Source organism: Desmodus rotundus, chromosome 5 (assembly GCF_022682495.2).
Source record: "Desmodus rotundus isolate HL8 chromosome 5, HLdesRot8A.1, whole genome shotgun sequence".
In the NCBI taxonomy this organism is placed as follows: Eukaryota; Metazoa; Chordata; class Mammalia; order Chiroptera; family Phyllostomidae; genus Desmodus; species Desmodus rotundus.
Window position 1 is genome coordinate 39,043,058 of NC_071391.1, and position 19,161 is coordinate 39,062,218.

At 44.5% G+C, this 19,161-nt stretch overlaps 1 protein-coding gene across 14 annotated transcripts in view; it reads left to right on the plus strand.

The window, feature by feature from the left end:
• Window positions 1–19,161, plus strand: part of IRAG1 (inositol 1,4,5-triphosphate receptor associated 1) — a 112,635-nt gene that overhangs the window by 86,295 nt on the left and 7,179 nt on the right. For 12 of the 14 annotated variants that reach the window (XM_071221437.1, XM_053924977.2, XM_053924980.2 and 9 more), the window contains 6 exons: window positions 2,698–2,839; window positions 5,984–6,033; window positions 6,568–6,675; window positions 9,019–9,086; window positions 17,554–17,673; window positions 18,977–19,108. In XM_071221437.1, coding sequence (XP_071077538.1) covers window positions 2,698–2,839; window positions 5,984–6,033; window positions 6,568–6,675; window positions 9,019–9,086; window positions 17,554–17,673; window positions 18,977–19,108 — 620 coding nt within the window. Of the gene's footprint in view, window positions 1–2,697; window positions 2,840–5,983; window positions 6,034–6,567; window positions 6,676–9,018; window positions 9,087–17,502; window positions 17,674–18,976; window positions 19,109–19,161 lie in introns of those variants that run through there. The other 2 variants (XM_053924970.1, XM_053924978.1) reach the window with 2 other exon arrangements.

Genomic DNA, 19,161 nt, shown 5'->3' on the forward strand with positions numbered 1-19,161 from the left:
GGTCGGGCTCCCTCTCGGCCACTTTGAAGTCCCAAAGCACACACAGCAAAGCCCTGATCCCAGACAGTGTCACAGGAGCAGACTGCCTGAGGTCCAAGCTCATCTCCCCCAGGATTCACTGTGTGGCCTTGGGCCGGTTACCCAGCTCTCTGAGCTCCAGCTTCTCCAACCATGAAATGTGGCTGATGATAGACTCTGCCATGCAGGGCTGCTGTAATACTTGCAAAACCCTGGATGTCGTTATCACTGCTGCTATTACCTTGGACCTATGTCCTGCTGCACTGCTTGCATCAGTGGGGTGTTTCTGGGGCACAGCCCCAAGCAGGGCTTGCAGAATGAAGGAAGGACAGCCACTGGCTGTCCCACCCTTCTATCTTCTGGGGGAAAAAACACCTGACTCAGCAGCAGCACCCAGGAAGTCAATCCAGCTGAGGGCAGCCACAAAGGGAGAGCTCAAAGGAAGTGGCTGGTCTCAGGTCATGGTCACTGGGCATGTCTCTCTGCGGCCAGTCAGGCTCTGGCCTGGGCTCTCTGAGGGACCCAAGGGGTATAAGCAGAGGAAATGTTCTTAATCTGTACAGTTCTCCCAAACGTGCTTTGAGGCCCACGTGTGGTAGTCACTTCACCCTTCAGCCTTCTCCAAATGGCTTCCCCTCCTCTAGCTTCCAAGTCTCAGTCCTCGCCTCTCTCTAGTTCCACCAGGCTGGTTCAGGCACAGCTTACCGCCTCCAGTCTCACTCCCATCAGTCTAGGCTTCCCCTCCTCTAGCTTCCAAGTCTCAGTCCTCGCCTCTCTCTAGTTCCACCAGGCTGGTTCAGGCACAGCTTACCGCCTCCAGTCTCACTCCCATCAGTCTAATTTCCAGTGGTGGCCTGGTTATGTCACCCACTTACTGTAAGACAAGGTCCTTCATAACCCTGCCCTAGCTGTCTTTACTTCCTGTGAACAAACCCAGTTGCTTGCTGATCCCTGTGTAAGTGGTGTGACCTGTACTTCCTGGCTTTCCAGAGAGTCCTGGTATTTGCCCATTGTCCCAGCATACTTCTTTTTAAGTTTTTAAAAATTTATTGGGGTGACATGGGTTAATAAAGTTACATATTTCAACTGTACAATTCTATGATACATCATCTATTACATTGTGTGTCCACCACCCACAGTCAGGTCTCCTTCCCCCACCATACATTGGACCCCTTTATCGTCTTCTGCCTCCCCTCTGGTACCCACCATACTGTTTCTGTCCTTAGGAGTTGTTGCTTGTTTGTTCATTTGTTGCTTTCTGTTTTATATCCCACATCTGAGTGACATCATGTGGTTCCTGTTTTTTTAATCTGACTTACTTCACTTTGCATGATATTCTCAAGATCCATCCATGTCGTAGCAAAGGGCAGTATTTCACCCTTTCTTATGGCTGGTAGTATTCATTGTGTATGAGTATATGTACCCCATCTTCTTTATCCAATGCTCTATTAAAGGGCACTTCTGCTTTTTCCATGTCTTGGCCACTGTGAATAATAGTGCAATGAACATAGAGGTTCATATAGCTTTATGACTAAATGTTTTCAAATTTTTGTGTAGATGCCCAGAAGAAGTACTGCTGGTTCACGTGGTAACTCTATTCTTAATGTTTTGAGGAACTTCCATATTGTTTCCCACAGTGTCTGTACCAATTTGCATTACCACCAGCAGTGAATGAGGGCTCCTTTTTCTCCATAGTCTCTCAAATACTTGTTACTTATTATCTTATTGATAACAACATTATAATAGGTATGAGGGTATATCTCATTGTAGTTTTGATTTGCATTTTCCTTATAACCAGTGAAGTTAAACACCTGTTCGCATTCTGTTGGCCATTTGTATGTCTTCTTGAAAGAAGTGTCTGTTCAGGTCGTCTGCCCATTTTTTTATTGGATTATTTTTTTTATTGTTGTTGTTGAGTTGTATGCATTCTCTATATATTTTGGATATTAGCCCCTTATTGGAGGTATTGTTTGCAAATATCTTCTTGCATTTGGTTGGTTGCCTTTTTATTTTGTTGATGGTCTTGTTTGCTGTGCAGAAGCTTTTTTGTTTGATATATCCCATTCATTAGTTTTTGCTTTTACTTACCTTGCTTTTAGGGTCAAATTCATAAAATCCTAAGACCAAGGTCCGTCAGTTTAGTACCTCCCTTTTCCTCTATGTATTTTTTGTTTCAGGTCTTATAGGTAGGCCTTTGGTCCTGATATAATTGTTAACAGCACTCCCTTTTGCTCTCCAAAGGACTCCTGTTTGAAGAGTAAATCCTTTACCTAGATACAAACCCTATGGTGTCCTGTCTCGGACCCTTGCTCTTGGAGTTTATGTCCTGAATGCTCTTTGTCCCTTCTGTTCATATCTGAATGCGCAGATGGTGCCCACACCCCTACAGCCACACCACTCCATCTCCATGAAGCCTCCTTGACACAGTCTGACACTGTCCCACCTGTCATCACCTGAGGCATTGCAGCAGTGCTTGTACTTGTTCTCTGAGTGCAGGTGACTGTGAGGGCCTCTCAGCTTACATGGTGGACAGCAAACTCTTAGATGGCAGAGTCACATCTGATTGGTCCCTGTATCCTTTTGATTCTCCCAGTCCAGAGCCTCGCTCAGTGCAAACAAGTGCCAATGAGCCTTTCTTTCCCCCAAATGCCAGGGTGTTCATGCTACCCTTCTCTGCAGGAAAAGCGCATGTCAAAGGCAACAGAGGTGATGATGCAGTATGTGGAGAACCTGAAGAGGACATATGAGAAGGACCATGCAGAGCTCATGGAATTTAAAAAACTGGCAAATCAGAATTCAAGCCGCAGCTGCGGCCCCTCTGGTAAGGAACCAGGGTCCTGCCCTCGTCTTGCAGCTACATGGTGGGTCCCTGATGTCTCTAGGCTGAGACTGAGGGCTGCCCTAGGACCTATTGGAGGTTGAGCAAGGTTCACTGCCCCTGCCCAGTGCTGCCCACACGGGCTTCGCAGCAGCTGCTCCAGTGAGCCTGGGGGCCTGGAACCAGAAAACGTGAAAGGCTCCAAAGTGCCTCCTGAGTTCTGACACAATTAACCAGAGCAGCTGACCACTGACATGAAGCCCACAGGCTGCGAGAGCTCACTCTACTTTGTGAAACAACGGACCCCAGACCCTTTGTGCTTTGGGGCCCCCTTCTAGGCCGCATGTACTAAAGAATTTGGACTTTACCCTGAAAAGTATTAGGTATTTTAGTCAGGGAAATGGCATGATCACATGTGGAGTTTAGAAGGTTCCCTCTGACTATGGTAAGGCCAGTACACCCCTGGGGCAAAGTCAGAGACAAGGAATCCCGAGAGGCTGCTACTGCAACCTTCTGGTGAGAGATGGAGTCTGGGCAGTGGGGGTGGAGTGAGAGGCTGGCGAAAGGAGATGTTGCTCCGATAACTAGCAGGCTCGTGGCAAGACAAGTGTTTTAAAGAAATGCTCTACTTTAAAAATGTTCTATAAAATCGCTACTGGAGCACAGAGGAGGGGCCACCTGATTCTGTGTGAGGGAGTCAAGGAAAGTTTTACAGAGGGATGATGTCTGGGCAGTACTTTACAGTAAAAATAGGGGTTCTCCAGGCCAAAGGGAGAAATACATCCAGGTGGAGTCCACAGCCTGTACAGGGGTGTGGGGTTGGGATGGGAGGGATACGAAACAAGCAACGTGAAACAGGTTGATGTGGTTGCAGTGTTGGAGTATGAAAGTGACAGGTTGAAGGTGAGACCTGGTAGGCCAGGGCCACATGCCGGGCCTTTGTCCCTTAGACAATGAAGAGTCACTAATGAGTTGACATCACTTAACATTTTCATGTTGTACTTTTAGAAGATTTGCCTGACTTCAGAGTGGGTAATGCGTGAGGGGAGTGTGGCCATTGAGGGGTGGAGGGACGAGTCAGCAGGCCTTTAAGCAGTCAGGGAGGAGGAGGAGGACAGTACCTTGGAACAGGCCATCTCCTTGGGAGCTGCCAGGGTTGAGGCTCTGGCTGCTGACCGTGTGTTAGCAGGAGAAACAGACACTTCAGCGACAGGAATCCCATGGAATGCAAACATCCGTGTTACCAAGAGCAGGAGGAGGGAAAGTGCAGAAATGATAACAGATGGAGAAACCTTTATAAACAGGAGGTTTCACAAGTTTCCTGGGGAATATCAGTGATGCTTCCCAGCTCCAGACTGTCTGCTCTGGATCTTGGCGGTGAGGTTCCTGACCCACATGCATCTGGGCCTCTAACAAGCCGCTGTCTGTCAGGATTGGAAGCTGGGCAAGTCGCCATCAAAGGAATCCTAATACATGGGCCCTCACATTATTGTCCTGCAAGGTGCAATGTCTCCTGTGAACCACATTAGCCAAGATTTATGAAATGAGCAGTTACCTATTCATTCTACAGATGTTTATCGAGTCCCTCTGGTATGCCCGTGAGGTACAGGAATACAGAAGTCAAGGGCACACATCTCCAAACCACAAGGAGCTCCCAAACCTGTGGGGGGCAGGGCAGTGCAGCCAGTGCTGTGACAGAAGTGCAGACTTCCTAGCAGCACACTGCACAGCCCCACCTTCAATCTGGGAGGAGGAGAAAGTGCTTACAGGAAGAAGCAAGACTATAGCTGAGTCTTGAATAGTGAACAAGTGGTTTTCAGACATTTGTTCCCACTCCACTGTTTTCCCAAGCTATAGCTCAGCTTGGGCTGGTGCAGAGGGGCCAGCACCCACCCAACAGGTGCGTCCACCCAGCAGGTGTGTCCATGAGATACACTATGGCCATCCCCTAATATGGTGTTTATTTTTTAAGTCTTTATGTGACTTCTGGCAGTCTTTGTCTTTGCCTGATACTCTGAAGACTACCATGAAATAAAAATAACTCTGATTTCAAAAACAAGTGATACACATTTTTAAAAAATAGCATCTATTTTTTTTCTAAAATAACACTTATATTTTGTCTAAATATAAAACATATTGATTGTCTTCCTTCTGGATGATTTCCATAAGATAGATTTTAGAAGTATAAATACTAGCTTGGAAAAGACATATTTATCAGGCTTTTAAAGCAAATTATTTTCAAATAACCTAATGATATTTCCATTTACTGGGTTACAACAATGCTCAATTCATTTTGTCATTGGCATTCTTGTCCTTTCTATTTAAAACTATCTTTAACTTTAATGGGTCAAAATTGTATCTCATCTCATAGTTTTAATTTGTATTTTTTCCCTTTCCAAATGTTCTGGACATTTGTATTTCTACTCTCATAAATTCTCTACTTACGTCTTTTGCCCACTTGTAAGATTGGTATTTTAATAATGTGCATGAACTCTTCATATATGAAGAATATTTTCTGGCTCTGCTATTTTGGCTGACTAGAAAACTTGAAGACCCTTTGACCACAAATGGTTTTTGCTGGATAAAGTAAAGCAAACATTAGTCTAAAAGAATTAGCTGAATCTACAAGAAAAGAAATTGAAGTACTCAGACACAAGAATAGAAAAGGGAACTGAAACTGCGCTGACCCTGCAGCCTCCTTGGGACGGAGTCAGCCCCAGTTCTCTGGGCGCGGGCTTTTGCACTAGCATTCCTTCCGAGGCGCAGGACACCCGGAGAGCTGACTCTGAGACGCCCACAGAAAGGGAAGACTTTCCAACGACTGCATCTTTACACAGAACTCGGACGAGGAAAAAAATCAATTACCAAACAGCAGAGAAAGAAATCAAGGGAGTTTGTCTGGTGTTGCCCTGGGCTGTATGTAGTAGGTAAAAAATGCTTTCCTCTTCCTCATAGGGAAAGTGCAGACCCCAAAAGTACAAGCTGTGCCAGAGGTGGTGACGTGATAGGTGGAGAATCTGAGAAGAGCGTGACAATGGGGCTTCTGGCCCCGTAGATACCTTGGCTTAGTGTTTGACTGTCCATTTCCTGCCAGAGCCTACTCTGAAAACTTACCTGAGTTCTCCTCTCTGTTCCCTCCTGTTGCAGAAGACGGGGTCCCTCGCACAGCGCGGTCCATGTCCCTCAATCTGGGAAAGGTATGCATGTTCAAGGAACACCAGGGCTCCCAGGGGAAGTACAGCAGAAGTTTCCACAGTCACCCAGGAGAGCATTCACTCTTGAATCCACGGGTGGCAGAGAACCTCTGGACAGAGTCTCTAGTTCCGCTCCTCACACCTGCTAGCTTACCCTCTAACCTTCCCTTGCTCCTGGTTTTCCTGACTGTCCCATCCCTTAAATGAACATGAAATGATGCATAAACCCTGGTATTGCTATAGTTTCCATACACTACCCAAGATGTTAACCAGAGACTGGGGGTCATTTCTCTTTCATTTCTTCAGGACTTAATAAACTCAAATAGAAACACGTTGAGACATCACCAGCAACAGAAAATTTCTGTCAACTTGGGCTACTTTCTCCATACCAACTCCACCACCACCACCACCCCAAAGCCCAAATATCGAGTGAATATTATTACAACATTAGGGATGAGTAGGTATTTTCAGGGTTTTTCTGAACTGTGGGTGCTGCTCCCTCCATGACAGTGGGCCCGGTCTCTTGTTTTTCTACAGAACATGCCCCGCCGGAGGGTCAGCGTTGCCGTGGTTCCCAAGTTTAATGCCCTGAACCTGCCCAGTCAGCCTGCAAGCTCGTTACCCATCCCCTCCTTACCGGCCCTGGTGAGTATGGTGAGGTCTGCCTGGTGGCCTGATTTGACCTCTCCCTCAGGCTCACTCATATGGGGGCGACTAGATGGCAACAGGGTCAACAAAGTGAGGACATTCCCAGCACAGATTCTGGGCTGTGGGCTTAAAATCCTCAATATAGACCAGGCTCCATATCTCCCACTGACCTTAGAAGAGGACTCAGTGTCCTTGAGCAAGGTGCTGTGTTCCTTACAAGCAGTCTCCTTTTTCATGCTCAAACCACAACCCTCCCAGGTAGGGACGATTTGTGTCCCCCTCTGCAATGGGCTTAAACGCTGGAGGTTGCACTGTATCGTGGTGGAGCTGAGCTTGGAACCATAGGCTCTCTGATTCTGGAGCTTGAATTCTTGAAACCCAATATGATCCTGCCTCAATTCATTGCAACATTGTTATACAACAACGAAAAACTGGAGACTACTCAAATGTCCATTAAAAAGAGATTAGTTAAATAAATTATGGACATCCCTGTAAAGGGTTTCTATGTAGTTGCTAAAAATAATGATTAGAATATAAATACAGCCCTGGTTGGTGAGGCTCAGTAGACTGGGCACTGGCCTGCAAACCAAGGGGTCACCAGTTCCATTCCCAGTCAGGGCACATGCCTGGGTTGCAGGCCAGGTCCCCAGTGGGGGTGAGCAAGAGGCAACCACACATTGATGTTTCTCTCCCCCTCTTTCTCCCTCCCTTACCCTCTGTCTAAAAATAAATAAATGAAATCTTTTTAAAAAAAGAATGTGAATACAGGGTGGGGAAAAGTAGGTTTACAGTTGTTTACAGTTGTATGGAAAATAATAATTAATAAACAATAATACATGAATAAACTCTGTGTCTTGTGTACTCACAACTCTAAACTTACTTTTGCCCCACCCTGTATTTATTGATATGAAAAAATTTTCATAATTATTAGTAAAAAGCAATTACAATAGTATATGAAGTATAATTCTGTTGTGTAGTTTTTTTAAAATGGTTTTCTGTGTGTAGACAGAAAATTCTGCAAGCATATATGTGAATAATAATGGTTATTTATGGGCAGTGGTAAAACCACAGGTGATTTTTATCTTTTTGCTGCCTTTTTATATTTCTATAATAAGAGTGTATTACTTATAATCAGAGAAAAATCCATTTCTCTGATTATACAAAGACAGTTCCTATACAAAGACAATTCCTATATAACATTTTCCAGATCCCAGGTTTTTGTGAATCTAGTTAATCGTATCTAAAACTTCTAATTGTCTCCAGTTGTTTCTTGATGGCCCTGCTCACTCACGGCTAGCAGCAACCTGCAAGGAAACAATCTGACTGCGTAAGCAATAGGTAAAGCCGATGCAAGCTCTATTGTGCCGATAGGTAGCAGTGACTCTTCAACTTCTTTCACCTCCTCCTGCCTTGAACTTTTCAATAATTTCTGAAATCAACATACACTCCGAAATCATCCACTAAAACAAAGGAGCCTAAAAAAAATTTTAAAGGAACTCAGGGAGGGCTAATTAGCATGTTTCAAAGGATCTATTTCTCATACTACACTAAGTGTATAAAGGAGATACACACACACACACATATATGTGTGTGTGTGTGTATATATATATATATATATATATATTCCCTTAGGCTAGGGGTTGGCAAACAGGGCTATACCTGAAAATGACATGGGGTACTTTTTAAACATTCTATGCCCAGGCCCCACCCCAAGATTCTGGGTGGGATCAGTACTTTCAAAAATCTCCCCCAGTTGATTCTCATGTGCAGTCAGAGATTAGAACCACTGCTTAAATCAAATCCATTGCAACAAAACAATGTAGGAATCCTAGAGAATTTACTGTAAAGAAATGTATGATGGTTTGGGTTTAGTAAGGACAGGCATCTCCTGAGAGTTGGGCTTGGAGCTGTATCTCTGGGGCAGTGACAGGCATACATGAATCTGTCCCAGGGACCCCGGGCCCATGTTTGATAGGCAGAGAGCCGGTATTTAGTCCAAGTCAGTAAACCGGGGACTGAGGAAAACTGAGGGCTCCTCTCCAGAATGGGGCCTCAAATGTAAACTCTTCTCTCAACAAAACTTGGAAGAGGAAAAGTAAAAGTTGCAAGTTTTGCACGTGCCCCGGAGGGAATGAACACCACGGAAGCGTGGACAGAGGAGGCCTGAGGAGAGGGCAAATGCCTGGTCTCAGATGAAGATTTGAAAGTGTGAGGAGTGAGAACAGCGGAAGAGGCGGAGCAGCAGCCGCCCCTGCATCCCCAGCATCACCAGACACCCAGCAGCTCTGGTTTCTTCCCTCCTAGCTAATCCTCACTCTGTGTCTCCTGTTTTCCACTCAGTCGGAATCACCTAATGGGAAAGGCAATCTACCTGTCGTCACCTCAGCACTGCCTGCACTTCTAGAAAAGTAAGTTTGTTCTTTTTCCTCTGAACGTTAGGGATCTCTGAGGAAAATGTCCCCAATTCACCTTTCCTCCTATTCTCACTCCCCAAATGCAACAGAAAGCAAATTAAGTTCGAGGGGAGATAAGTGGGACTCTGAGGCCCACAAAGACTTCAGACCTAGTTTGAAAAATTCCTGGACGAGGAAGATGCTGTGGCTTAGGTCAAGGGACTACTAGAGATCAAAGCCTTCTCTGTTGGTTGGGACTCTCTGGACTACAGATACAAGAAAGCCCAACTCAAAGGGCCTAACTAAGTCCAGAGGAGGGGCTGCTCCGGGTGTGGTACAGCAGCACCCAACTCAGCCTCTCTACAATCTCCCTGCGTCTGCCCACTTTATATATTGACTTCATCAGGAGGCTTGTGACAAATGCTGCTAGTTCCAGGTATCCTATGCAGACCTGGCAATTTCTAGAGTAAAAGGGACCATCTTTCCCCATGTATTTTTCTCAGGAATGAACCCTTAAGCCTTTCTTCAGCCTTCCTTCTTATCTTGTTGGCTGATTTGGAGCATGGCCCTTTTCTAAACATCAGTCACAGGCTTTGGGAATGGGATTGTTATCATGGTCTTAAACTATCCCCTGGAGATGGAAAGAGAGGGCCAGCTTCCGATGAAGCAAAATGACAGCGTAAAGAAGAATAAATTCTTAAATAAAATCACGTTGCTGTTAGGAAGTGGGGAGGAGAGGAGAACTGGATGGGCGACCAACAGTGTGAACGGTGCCCAACTTTTCTACACGTCTGTGCAGTTTGCAGGCCTCTTCATCCCCAGCGAGGCAAGGCAGGCTGTTTCTACACACTTGGAGGAGTTTACAACCTGCTTTTTAATCCTTTCATTTGCTTGCTGGAAAACATCTGGATCACAGCTGCCACCTCTCAGAACGTTCCCCTTGTGTCTTTCCTCACTTGGTAGAACATCCACCTCTATTCTTCCTTCCTCCTTGCCTTGAGACAGCTTTAGTCCTTTATATTTCATTGCTGTTAGAATAGTTTTGCCTGACCGGTAAGGAATGTCTATGTTGGGCCCCTTTTCAGTACAGACAAGTTCCCAAGCTCCCCACCCCCCAGATGTAGCCTGTTTTCCTCCCCTCTCAGCATATCAACCACAAACCTGTCCCTCAGTGGCTTACCCCACATTAGTCTTGCAGTTTTCCCAACATTTCCTCTTTTTGCCACCTTACCCTGCATAAGCTTCCAGGTCCTTGATATTGTATAGGGTACTCTTGTTCATTTGTTTCCCTGTTTTCCTGGTCACTATAAAGAAATTACGAAGGGACGACAAACTAACAACCACGTGGAAGTAACTAAGGTTAAAGAATCTTATCAGGTTCCTAGAATCATGGCCTATGGATTTCTATAGAAACAGCACTTATGTCCTGAGTGAGAAGCATACTAAAATTTCCCCTTCCAATCCTGCCTTTGGACACACCAACCCCTTCTCCAGGGAGGCCCCCAACATGGCTCTGCTTCCAGCTCTTGGCCTGCAGAGCTAATAAGGGAAGAAGATTTATGTCCCCACTCTCCTCAAGAGACTAATCATGATGGGGCAGGGCTCAGACCCTGTGGAACTAATGTTCAAGCCAGCTGAGACTTGTGTAGGAGTCAGTGGGGATCATCAAGAACCTGCGCTAAACTCGGTAGGAAAAAGTGAGGTGTGAAATTGGGGCCAACAGGTAGCAGACCCAAAGCAGAAGTGGCAAGGAATGTCAATGGTGACAAAGATGTCTCACTCTTATAGGCTACCCAGAGAGAGCGCCCTGGCACGTTGCCCATGCTGTGGCTGACTCCCCTGTCGGGAATACACCCAGCCTATGCAGATGCCTGCAAAAAGGACAATTGCAACTGAGTGACAATAAAAAACTAGATGTATTATTGGGAAGAAAGCTTCCCAATAAGCTTTATTGGGAGTATTCAAAAGAGGAGGGATTCAAGACTAATGGCAGCTTCCCCCTGCGGATTTCTAGAAGGTGCTAAGTGATTTCTATCTGAATTCATGAAGCTGGAAACACTTAACATGGTGCTAAGAGACTTACAATGAGACAATCCATGGGCGAAAATGCATTCCTATCTTCTGTCCTAACACAAATGCCGTCAATTCTAGCTGCCTTTTCCATATCGTTAAAGTGAAACAATGCTTTATAAGTTCCTATACACTACTTTCTAGATTGTTATGTTCAGCTTGATGTTAAAAAGATGTCACATTTCTCCAAACATGCAGTGACTCAGCAGGAAGGGAAATGACTAGGAAGGTGGAAGATGAGAAAATTGAATTGCCTGTGGCTAGTTCTCAAGCAAACACCTGAGCTGACTGCACTGCCCATTGTGATTTGAGAGAATTCTGAGCCTTGTTTTTGTAGGTCACTTCATAGTACACTGCTCTTCACTCGACAAGGGTCTAAGAACATGTAGACTTAGAGAAAAATATAGAAAGTGATACAGTAGTCTCCCCTCGTCCACATGGAATACATGCCAAGACCCCTAGTGGATGCCTGAAACTGCAGAGAGCATTGAACCCTATGTATACTGTTTCTTCACACATACATGCACATATATAGATGATAAAGTTTAATTTATAGATTAGCCACTGTAAGAGATTAACAACTAAAAATAAAATAGAACAATTACAACTATACACCGTAATAAACGTTATATGTTCACGTGGCCCTATGCCTTATTGTACTCTACTCACCTTTGCACTTGAAGGGAGCACTTTAAGGCTTCTCTTGACATATCAGAATTGCAAGCATCACTATTCTTGCAGTTTATTGCCATTATTAAATAGTCCCTTTAATTCATGACTGTTGATCGGCTAAGTGACTAACAGGCTGGTAGCATATACAGTGTGGATAGGCTGGACAAAGGGCTGATTCAATTCCAGGACAAGATGGAACAGGACAACATGAGATTTCATCATTCTACTCTGAACAGTGTGCAATTTAAAACTTATAAATTGTTTATTTCTGGAACTTTCCATGTAATGTTTTCGGATCGTGGTGGACTATGGGTAACTAAAACCACACAAAGTGAAACTATGGATAAGAGGGGATTTATATATATATATATGTATATATATATATATAATTTTTTTTCTTAAAATTTTTAAAATCACAGTTTAACATCACAGTTTACATTCAATATTATCTTGTATTAGTTTCAGGTGTACAGCATTGAGGACTACTACTATATTCAAAGTGTCATAAAGATTAAAACAGAACAAAGCTCAAGAGCAGTCTCACAAGTAGAAAGAGCTATTTATTCATTGTTTTTCTTTCTTTCATTTCTTTGACAATTAATGACCATCAGCCAGGCACCCAGAATGTACCCACATTCTAATGGGAAAGACAGATGACCATTATAATGCAATGTGATGGGTGATGTCTCAAGGAAGTACGGGTTGCTAAGGAAACAATACACACAAAAATGAGCGCCTTAGCCCAGATTTTGTATTGTTGGGGGAGGGAGGGCCTCAGAAAATGTTTTCTGTAGGAATTTACTTTTACAGTGAAACCTGAAAATTATATTAACTAGGTGAAGTAGAGGTTAACAATATTCCAGGCTCTAAGGTGAGTAAGTGTAGAGTCAAGGAATAATAATGAGGATGATAATGGTAATTACTCTTATTATTTGCTACATGCTTAATTTATACCAAGTGCCGTCCTAATTGCTTTACATTCATGATCTCATTTAATCCTATAAGAATCACATGAGATAGATACAGTATTAATATTCCTATTACAGATGAAGAAACGGAAACTCAGAGAAATTGTCACTGGACTGAGGTTATACAGCTAACAGCAGAATTCATGCTTTTAACCTCTTAACGGGTTCTCCAGCTAGAACAGAAAGATGTCGAGTATGCCTGGAGAGAAGAGGATAGATTTAAAGGGCTCTTGTGAAAGGACCTGGTCACTGGCTGGGTATTGAGTGGAAGGCAGAGTGGGGTAGGAGTGAGGGTATATGTGGAGCCATTCACCGGGGGAGAGGGGGGGCGGTCAGCAAAGCCACAGAGATAGGTGACATACAGGACTAGTTTTATAAAAGGGACCATTATACTGATCTGATCAATCACAGAGCAATTTTAACCATAATCTCTAAAATAACCTTTTTTTTCTACTTTTTTAAAGTAGCCAGAGTAAATTGCTTAAAGGCTTCATATGACATCACACACACACACAGTGAGCAGCTCCCCTGTGCTGATAGTATTCTGGAATGAATAAGCCCCCAGTCAACTAGCAGCAGACCCCAGGAACCCAGAACTGAGTGATAGGGGTGAGGAAGCTTTTCCAGCACAGGTCCCCTGGGCTGGTCTTGTCTCAGGGAGCTGTGGCAGCAGGAGTGGTTAGAGACATTGCTCAGCCCCAGAAGATAAGATCTGTACATTTGTAAGTATAGTGGTCACTTTTAACTACTGTTTACCACCTGGAAAAAAATAAACTCCAATATACCTGCCAAACAGCACATTTTGACTGTATAGCCTTCATGTCACCGAGAGTGAGCGTAATGACAAACATTGTTGATCTGGTGGACATAAGAGAACAATGAGTTTCATTTTTAGACTAGATTGGGCGGGTTCAGGGTGGTATGGCCGTAGACAAGTTTCATTTTCATAAATCATCCCAGAAAAAAAGCATTCAAAATTTCAGGCTGGGAATAGATGCCAAGATCCACGAGCATTTGGCCCAGAAATCCCTAGGGTGGGCACAGGCTATTCTCAGCTCCAAGTTTACAGCCATGAACAGAGATTCCATCAGCTCAACCCAAACCCTAGGTTCTCAGGAAATAACCATTTACAGAGAGGACCTGCCCATTTTACAAGATTAATAGGCCACAGTAAAGTCAATGTAGCTCAGCAAACACTTAAAGGTACTTACTGGGCCAAGCACTATTCTAACTCAAACACAGCCTCTCTGCCTGTGATCACAGCCACATTGAGAGATGGAGATATATACATATAAAACATAAAAATAAATAACATAAAAATACCCTATCTCCAAATTATGCTATAACAGAAGTGTAATAAAGGGCACAGAGGGAAGGAGAGATCAACTTTAATCACACTGTGGGAGAGGGGGAAACATTGGCAAAGATTCCACAGAAGAAAAGGTATTTGAGTTGAATCTTAAAGACACACAAGGAGAAACTTTCAGGTAGTTGGAGAAGATATTTCAGCAACTATAAGCTCAACCTAGACGTCAGAATATAACAGCAAACATTTTACATATGGTATGTTTCTCCCACTTTCCATCCTACCCCCAGTATTAAACCAGAGGTTCTTTTAGCCCATCTCTTATTCTAAACAAGCAACTTTTAAAAGAAGGGTCACATCATAAGCCATGACCCAGCATAAGATCAGCCATGGCTTCACTCAGCAGGTACACTGTACCCCCTCACACTGCTCAGAGCCCCAGGAAAAGACTTCTGTTGAAATGAGGGCTCAGGATGTGTGGAAAGTGTACTTTGACATGAAGGTATAAGACCAAGGAGAGTCCCAGCCAGGTCCACCAACCACCAATAATGTGAATTTAGACAAATCACTTATTCAGCCTGAGCTTAGGTTTCTCTTTTAAATGGGATAATCCCTCACACAGGTTGCATATAGTGCAGTTAAGAGAATGGGCAAATGTCAGACTGCATAGGATCAAATTTGAGCTCTGCAAAACACTGATCATGTGATCTTGGGCTGGTTATTTAATCTCACTGAGTCTTTGTTTTCTTGCCAGTCCAACTGAGAACAATAGTATTACCTATCTTATCCCAATAAGGGTCATTCATGAGTCTTAGTGAACTCTTAGCACAGAGCCTGATAAATTGGATAAATAGCTCTTCTTACCATTGATTGGGAGGGTCAAGAGAGAGAATGTATTTGAAAGCATGTTAAGAACTAAAGACCCACAGGTGAGTTGAATTGAAGAGGGCAATTAAGTCAACCTGGGAGATCTGGGCCCTGGACAAAAGATCCACATGTTAAAAAGTGGTCGAAATGGGCTTCCAGGCTCTATGAAGGAAAGTTTTAGTCTCTACCGACCATTAACCTGTGGACAGTGAAACTGTTTGCCATCACTTGGTCAGCAAAGTTGAAGGTGTATGAGTGTGTTATAGCACACAATATACACACACGTGGGAAGCTTATTAAAGCAATCTTACATCAATTTTGCCATACTTTAAAGTCACACTTAGGGTTCCTCTGATTCTGAAGTGTCAGTAATCTGTACCAAGTTCTCCCCTGAAGAAATAAAAAAGTCACCTGGTAATTTATCAGCTTGGGTTTTTTTTATGGAACAGGTTTGGAAGAACCTCAAACTGCTCCCCAAATTTACCAATAAATTTCCTGCATAACTAATAATAAATAATATCATTTGTTGAGTACCACATTGCAGAAAGTTTACTTATATTTCTTCATTAATTCTTCCACCACTACATCCAGGGATGTGCTATTATCCTCATTTGACAGTTGAGGAATCTGCAGGTCAGGATACTCAAGTAATCTACACGGGGTGGAGCTGGGGTTTGAACCCGTCTGCCTGAGGCAAGTGCCTTTCCTCTACATTACACCGTCTTCCTTCAGACATGGCCATCACTGACCGCTAAGGCTGACAGCTGTCGATTAGGGAAATTAAAAGTCTGACACCAATACTCTATTTCTAATATATATGTAATAAAAGAATTACTTTCCCTACTCTTGGCTGTGGCTGTTTTTCTGCTCTTGCTCCAGTTGTTTGGACAAATAGGAAACTGCACATTAGGCAAAGGTCACATGGAAGGGAGTGGATAATGTAATTTGCAAAAGGAGAAATGTTATGAATAGCTGATATTTTTGGAGTGTTATTTTTCTTGTTCACAATGGGCTTTGGTTTCCAGCCTGATGAAATGTAAATTTTACAAGGTCTGAGGGAAAGTAAGAGAGGAGAGACTGGTGCCAAGAATGAGAAGAAGATGGAAGCCTCACTCACAGAGCCTGTCTGAGGGGTTGGAGAGGGTGGCAGCTGTGATCTTTCAGAGTCCTGGCTGAAAAGCTCTGCTTGCTCTTCTGCCCTGTTTGAAGGTTCCTCCGCGACATGACTCCTATTGGGACTCTGGTTACCAAGGAGGGCTGCAGCATCCATAGGGAAGGCATTGCCATCAGCATCCTTCCTTTAAACATGTGATCCCATATTTCAAATGGGCTCCTGGCACTGCCCAGCCATCTTACAACCTACAACCTACCGTCCTCTCTTTGTTTTAACCGAGGAGGTTTCTCAGTCTTTCTAAGGTCTGTCTCTGCTTCCCTTTTCAAACCATGTGTTCCTTTGGTTATCCTCTTTCTCTCATCTCCTCTACTGGACCATTTCTACTCACATTCAAATGTGCTTTCATCCCTTAACCCACTTCTTTAGCTATGCAATCCCCCAACACACTCTTGTTTTCTCCTTCCTAGTCAAACACTTGTGTCTATGTCTTCCTCTTTCTTACCTCCCATTCTTTCCTAAGCCCATTCCAGTTTGTTTTGGGCTTCCACCATTTCATCAAAGATCATGCCTCTTGACCTTCATGTTATCAAATCCAAGAGTCACTTTGTACTCACCTGGCTTGCTTTAAATATTATCTAGATTATATGATGATGCCAAAATTTCTCCAGCCTAGAGCTCTTCTCTAACTAACTTTGGTATATCCAACTACCTACCTGATATCTCCACTTACATGCCTCTTGTCCCAAAGTTAATTCCTGCCCCACTGCCCTTCTTTCAGATCCTCAAGCGTCTCTGCATCTTTTGTGTCTCAGGGTCTTCATACCTCCTGCATCCTCTGCCTAGACTGATCTTCCCTCTGTTGTAGATATAAGTGACTTCTCATCTTTTAGTCTGTGCTTCAGTTACACAAACTCAGGCCTTTTCTGACCACTCAGTTTAAGCAGATTCTCTCATTATTTTCTGATACTGTACAGAAAGTTATCACAACTTGTCATGAATTAGATATTCTTGCCCCCCCCCCCTTTTTTTGACTTTTTCCCTTCTAAGCTCTGTGTATGTATCCCCAGCACATTACAAGGTGCCTGTGACTCAGTACTTGGTAGATATTTACATGAATGAAGCAGAAGATGGACACAGGAATGGAATGACACTGACTGTTTTGGTCTGTCTCCACCTTCCTCGTCTTGGTGCTGTCAAGTTCCCAATAGCTGTCTGTCCGCCCACAGCATCTCCTGAGATAAGAGTAAAGTAGACTCGGGAGCACGAGGAAAAGGGGGAACTGATGCAGAACTTGATGTTTGGGGGTCTAGGGAGGATTCATGGACTAGGGCCTTTATAAATCTTGTCAAGGTAGAAGGATTGAAATGAACTCAGTCCAATGAATTTCCTCACCTCTGATCAGAAATCAGGCCAAAGACATGGTTTGGTTTTCAGATGCCCAATCTGTCCCTGAAAGGACGCCTTGTACTTCCCTCTTCTCACTAGTGGAAAAACAAATGGGGACCCAGCTTGTGATGCCTCGGTTCCCATGCCAACTCCAAGCTGCCTGCAGGAGATTAGCCAGGAGACCAAGACCGGGATGGAAGAAGAAGGTTTCAACAAGAGGTGAGTCAGACTTCAGCTGCTCTGAGGTCACCTGGCAGGTCTCAGAAGATACCTTCCCACAGGCCTTTCCTGTCTCTTAGAGGATTTAGGGAAGCAGCCAGTGGCCCCAGGACCTCCTTGCCTCAGTAAGGAACTATATAGGAAAGAGCAGTACTGTTCCACAGGAAGAACTGGAGGAAGCAGGGAGAGAGGGTGTGGTCAGACAATAACAAGACTGCTCTCTTTTTTAGGCAAAAAGCCACCAGAACATTACTGCCCAGACTGATCTGAAAATCAAGGGCTCTGGGTGGGTTCCTCTCAGTGGTGCCTGAGGCTTCCTGAGCACCCAGACGAGTCATGTTGTTGCCAAAAAGGCCCAGGAGCAGCTAGTTGCAGCTCTGCTTGCTACGGCAGCCTCAGCCTTTCCTTCTTTCTGTGAACTGGAGTCCCCTCCACTTCCAACTGTCCTCTAACTGAGCTTCAACAGAGACTCTGGCTTGTCAGAGTACTGATCAGAGCCCAAGCCCAGGCAGGTGGAGAATCACCTCTGACCGGGTGCTGCATCCCGAGCTGCTTTCCCTGTGGCTCCTAGGGAGACATAGCCTCCCGCCGGTGTGAAACCTGAGGGCCTCTGTGTGGCAACCATGTACACCACCCCGGGATTGCCCCGGCTGAGCCGAGCTGGCCGTAAGCACTGAGCTGGAGGACAAGCTGAACATGTATACTTGGTGTAATATTGATCCTGGAAGAAGGAAATCAAAAGGGTTTCTCTTAGAAAGCCTGTCTTTGAACCCACAGCTGTCCTCTGTATGCAGAGTGGGTGAAGGTAAATGCCTCCACTGGCTTTGGAAACATTTACTGAGTCCAACTCTATGTCAAGCTATATGCCTGTCACTTCAGTAAAATTTCCCAAGAAGCCTGTGTGACAGGTATCACCCTCCCTAGATCAAGCCTGACACTTCCTCAAAACATTCCAGCACCTGTGAGAGGAAGGGCGCCCTCCATTTTACAGGTGAGGAGCTGAAGCACCAAGGTTACGTAGAAAACAAATGCAATCTAAGCCCCACTGAATGGTCTGTAGGACAAGAACCCAGGCACATTTTTCCCTGTCGGTATTGTCACACTTTCATAAACAGGAAGGATGACTGAGAGTGAGGGGAAATCGTACTGACATGAGCCACAGGATTCACTGGAGCTTCCCAGCTTTTTCCTGTTGTGTGGAACCACGGGAAGTGCGTAATTATTGGAGGTGCTCAAGTCCCCTCAGGAAAGGATGCTCTGTGCCTGGCCTTTCCAGACTCAATTGTTCCTTTTTGCCTTCCAGATACCAGGAAGGTCTAAAGAAGACCAAAGAGCTTCAAGAACTAGAGGAGGAGGAAGAACGGAAGAGCGAGAGTCCTGAGGAAGCCGAAGAGGCAGAAGACATTGAGGAGGAGGGAAAGGACCAGAGAAGCAGGTTGGAGCCCTTGCCATTGCTGAAACGGGTCACAATTCATTAACCGCACAGTA